This window comes from Alosa alosa, chromosome 22 (assembly GCF_017589495.1).
Source record: "Alosa alosa isolate M-15738 ecotype Scorff River chromosome 22, AALO_Geno_1.1, whole genome shotgun sequence".
In the NCBI taxonomy this organism is placed as follows: domain Eukaryota; kingdom Metazoa; phylum Chordata; class Actinopteri; order Clupeiformes; family Clupeidae; genus Alosa; species Alosa alosa.
Genome location: NC_063210.1, coordinates 14,963,543 through 14,968,542, shown reverse-complemented (window position 1 = coordinate 14,968,542; position 5,000 = coordinate 14,963,543). Strand labels below are relative to the sequence as shown.

The following is a 5,000-nucleotide window of genomic DNA, read 5'->3' as shown; positions in this document are numbered from 1 at the left end:
AACGGATACCTATACGTATCGGTTAATCTTTACACCCCTAATGTGTACATGTTACGTTATGCAAATATATATATATACATACACATGTAAGAGAGACTGGGTGGGTACTAAACAGGGATCTTTGTACCTGTGTTTACTGCCTACATAAGACCCTTTCACACTGGCAAAATCGCAGCGATTTTATGTACCAGAATCGCGGAACGACTGTCCCTTTCACATAGACCGAGGCGGAACGGCGGGACAAAGTGTCTCGCCAAATTTACTACCAAGCCCCCTAGACATTTTGCCGAGTTTTTTCGTTCCGCCACCAGTGTGAATGGGTCAAGGCGGAAAGGGGAATCTGGGCGGGCATTTCAATGCCATGTCCAGCTCACCACAGGAGATTGCAAATAAATCTAACTGATCAAATGCAGCAATCGCAGAGACAGCACATTATGTCAATCTATAAATTCACAAAGTCTCCAGTCATTCAATGCCTGCTAGAGTTGACTGTAGCTTGGAATACAATCAGTTGCCATAATAGGCTATCTTAAAATCCAGCGATAAAACAAAGCATGAACTCATGAGCGTCTGTCTGCCCTATAGGCCTATGTATATCCTCTGATTGTAATGCTTCTCTAGGCGATATTTGTAAAATTTATTTTGTATTTGGCCTGTTATAAAATCATGTAGACTTATTGAACAATTGAAACACATTAGGAACCGCAGAGACATGCATAAAGACATTGCTGCAAATTTAAAACCGGATTACTCTGGAATGGCTAACTGTGCAGGGGAATGCTTTACACCTTTATGTTCGGTAAGGTCTGCTGTTTATTCTGATATATGGTTTGTCATGTGTTGAGGGAAAGTTCGCGAAGTATTCCACCAAGATGAATGGGTAGGGAGACAGGTGCAAAAAATATGATTAAAGTTACTTTTCTCGCGAACCGTTTACCACAACAACTAACCACTAACATCGTTTAAAGGCTGAGAAAAAGCTCTTTCGTGTGATACATGTGATGTCTGTGATGAATAGGCTACTTCGCAAGTAGTTCAGCAAATTTGGGTGGGACAGAAATACCTTTACAGAGCAGCAGTTCTGGCCATATCGGCTCTGGGTCACATGATGTACTGCTTTACATGCATTATCGCTTCACTACCCAAACACTTAACAAGAAAGAAAAGAAAAAAGAAACCAATGTGCTTTCGTCGCGATTTCCGATAGGCCCAGGCCTAGAGAAAAGACAGCTATGGTAACCTAACAATTAGGATTTGCTTTGCCTACACACTGCTGTTTGGTTGTCCCAAACTTTGAGACGATCCATACTCGCATTAACTGAATGTTATCAACCCGAACTGCGATGTTGAGTGACAGGATGCAATGCCTAATAATCTCACTGGCTTCAGCATAGCTGCTAACAGTGCGCCTAGGCCTACTGTTAAACACCTGAAAAATATTAAGCTGCTGTTTTCTTTTCATGACAAGCACTAGGCCTACGCTTGAATGATTTATGACTGAATGGAACATTGCGTTTTTAAAGAACTGCTTATCACGTCGTGTGACAAAGTTTACACTAATCATCATCTTCTAATGTATCCTTATGTTGAGATGTCCATTCTCTTTGCCCTAGGCTATCATTTGTGCGCGAAGCATGTTTCAATTAAGACAGTACACAAGATATTTTTATTGTTGTAATATTGAACGATTTCATAAATAAATTATGCGCGACAGTACATTTAATAATGCCAAGGCAGGGGCAACTCTTCTCTTCAATTTCCCTTCCAAATTACGTTTTATTGTCTGAAGACATATATCGCAAGAATTTAACATTCTAACAGCAACAGCATAGTGCAAATGCAAGCTAACCAAAGTGCAGTCGATTCTCCCGCCATGGTTTTTGAAATCACACACCTGCTGTATCTAAAGGCCCACGCACATAAGGCCTACGACTATCACTCTACACGCCTCTGTTGCACGTCACAATTTAATTTACTATAGCTGATCCTGCCTCCTGGCTCCCCAAAATGTCGCATCATGTGAACAGATCAGCAGGCCGGCAAATTTTCACCTCGCTTTCAGACACAAAAAGAGGGCAAAAAGACGTCCCCTCTTCCAGCAAATTTAGCGTGATCTCTGTGTGAAAAGGCCTACAGGGACAAGTGTGTGTGTGTGTGTGTGTGAAAGTACCTCAGTGATGTCCTGCATCTTCTGCTCTTTCTGTGGGAGTAGATATATTGTGTGTGTGTGTGTGTGTGTGTACCTCAGTGACGCCCTGCATCTTCTGCTTTTTCTGTGGGAGTAGATATATTGTGTGTGTGTGTGTGTGTGTGTGTGTGTGTGTGCGTGTTGTGTGTGTGTGTGTGTGTGTGTGTGTGCGCGTGTGTGTACCTCAGTGACGTCCTGCATCTTCTGCTCTTTCTGTGGGAGTAGGTATATTGTGTGTGTGTGTGTGTGTGCGTGTACCTCAGTGACGTCCTGCATCTCCTGCTCTCTCTGGCGCAGCAGGGCCTGCAGGCGCAGTAGTTCGGCCTCCATGTCCCCCTGCCTCTTCCTGAGCTCCTGCTGCTTCTCCTGGGCCGACCGCTCCGACCGCTCCAGCTCTCGCAGCTCCGCCTCGTACTTATCACGCACACGCTTCACCCTGAGACACACACACACACACACACACACACACACACACACACACACACACACACACACACACACACACAGAAGTAGTGAATACATTACATTTATGACTTATTAGATCATGTTCTACACTGTTTACCTACCTCTATTTACCTACACACTGTATGTGTGAGCTCAAAACACACACACACACACACACAAATGCACATGCCAGTACTCAGGGATTAAAGGCAAAAAAAAATCATCTGACTGAAATGTGTTCTACAGGCCAAAGTAAATGGGCCGTGTTGGTAAAAATATTATATACCAAAGTGAAATATGAGATCCAGTCACGAAAAAGTACAAATCAAGATGCAAGGTTTATTAGGCTGTATACAGGAGAGAGGCACACCCGTAGCATAGCATACTCCAGAATATGCGTCTCTGACTTGACACAGAATCATCCAGGGTTTAAGTACCCAACAGTAAGAAACAGATAATCATACAGTGACTGTGGCAACGCCAGGAGACATTCAGTCTACCTTAATCAATGACTAACATGACTGTTGACGCAGAATAGACAACAGCAAGTGATATCCACTCTGGCGCCTTACATTATCATGTTTAAAAGAACAGTACAGATATCACACAGGGTCATGGTGCAGACATAGAATCATACTTTTAGTGTCAAAGTGACCCACGAGTGAGAAATGCAGAACATTAAACCACATACTGAATATTGGGCCCAATGCTGCACATTAAACCAACATATTAAAGTATTGGACATAATGTTCAATTCCATTTTCTCTCAGCCGCAACCAGGATTCTTCTGGGGCGCTGTATGTATGTGTGAGTGTGTGTTTGTGTGTGTGTGTGTGTGTGTGTGATGCACTTACAGATTGTGGCATTGTGTTAGTTAGTTTATTTAACCAACCAATAAAGTTGTCGCTTTGGACAAAGGCGTCTGGCAAATCCAGTAACCATAACCATAACCAAAGTTGTATTAACAGTGTTCAAATTACATGTTAAACTGTAGGCTTATGTATGTATGAATAAAGACTACTTCAGATTAAGCTACTGAACGTTTCTTAAAAACAACATCATGATGACAATATTGCTTTTGTCTCTGAACGTGAAAAACACGCCAGCCCAGTTTAGGAACAATTAATCAACTGTTTGGTTATTTACATTTGCCTCTGCTTTACTTATACAGTTGCTTTTAAGGCTATACTGATAAAGTCTACCTATTTGCTTCACCTTTTGCTGATCTAAATGGTTCAATCTGCACATATTCTTCACATATTGTTCATCAAATGAACTCATGATATGTCTACATTCATGTCTAATATCGCTAACGTTTTTAGTGGTCTAAAATATCACTAACGTTAACAACATCAGAAGAAAATAGCCTATGCCTCTACGTTGCTAGTCACAACGTCTTTTTCAACTTTAGAACTTTAATCCCTTAGTACTTCTATCAAGAGTCCACATGGTCATTACACTTGTAATAGTTGGAAATACGCACGCACAGACACACGCACGCACACACACACACACACACACAAACTCTCTCTTTTGTTCTCTCTGTGTCGGTTTCTCTCTCACACACACACCTTGATATACTGTGATGTCACGAGAGGCTGCGTTCTGGAGGGCCGCTACGTTCCCCTGAGATGGCTGCAGTCACGGACAGCTTTGGCTCCATCTGCTGGGGGAGTTGGAAACTCCACCCCTCAAACACACGATATCCCAACACACCTGAGACCGATCAGGGCCTGATGAGCTGAAGGGCTTTTAAGGCCCAGAGACACCCAGAACTTGATTAAAACCTTCGTTATCCCCTAAATTTGTGTCCTTGCACTGCTGAACTGTCCCATATGAGAGCCGTGTAGCCTCTCATGATATGGGCTCTCACTCAAGTTTGGCATGGCCCAGCGTCTCACAGCTGACCTTCCGGGGATCCAGACCAGCCCCCTGCACAGATGCATGAACTTGTCCCGGATCACGCAGGAAATGGCTGGGACCCGAGAAGAGCACACAGCTGCAGTAGTGGAGGTCGGTGGTGGACAACAGTTTACTGGCCCCGCCTTATGAGGCGTAAACGGCTCATTAGGTCAACAGGCTCGGACGACAGCGATTCCAACTGCGGGAAGCCGTGGAAAGGCACCAAGCCACAGCAGAGATACTTCTCGGCTTCCAGGAAGGAGCCCCAGAGTGCCCCTCACAGACGGGAGGGAGCCTCATTCAAAGAACCCCAAGGATCCAATCCAGCCACTTCAGGCAGCTGTCCAGGCTCCAGGGGAGCCCTAAACCAGCAGGCACCAGAAGAGGGGACACCGGGAGAGTGAAACCCGGCCAGTGTTGGCCGTGGGTGTGGGGAGATGGGACACATCTCCTGGCAGTGGGGAAA

The 5,000-nt window shown here is 44.4% G+C and overlaps 1 protein-coding gene across 1 annotated transcript in view; it reads right to left on the bottom strand.

Moving 5' to 3' along the window:
• Positions 1-5,000, bottom strand: part of cep131 (centrosomal protein 131) — a 31,509-nt gene that overhangs the window by 5,243 nt on the left and 21,266 nt on the right. The window contains exon 21 of the mRNA XM_048234035.1: positions 2,447-2,624. Coding sequence (XP_048089992.1) covers positions 2,447-2,624 — 178 coding nt within the window. The remainder of the gene's footprint in view (positions 1-2,446; positions 2,625-5,000) is intronic.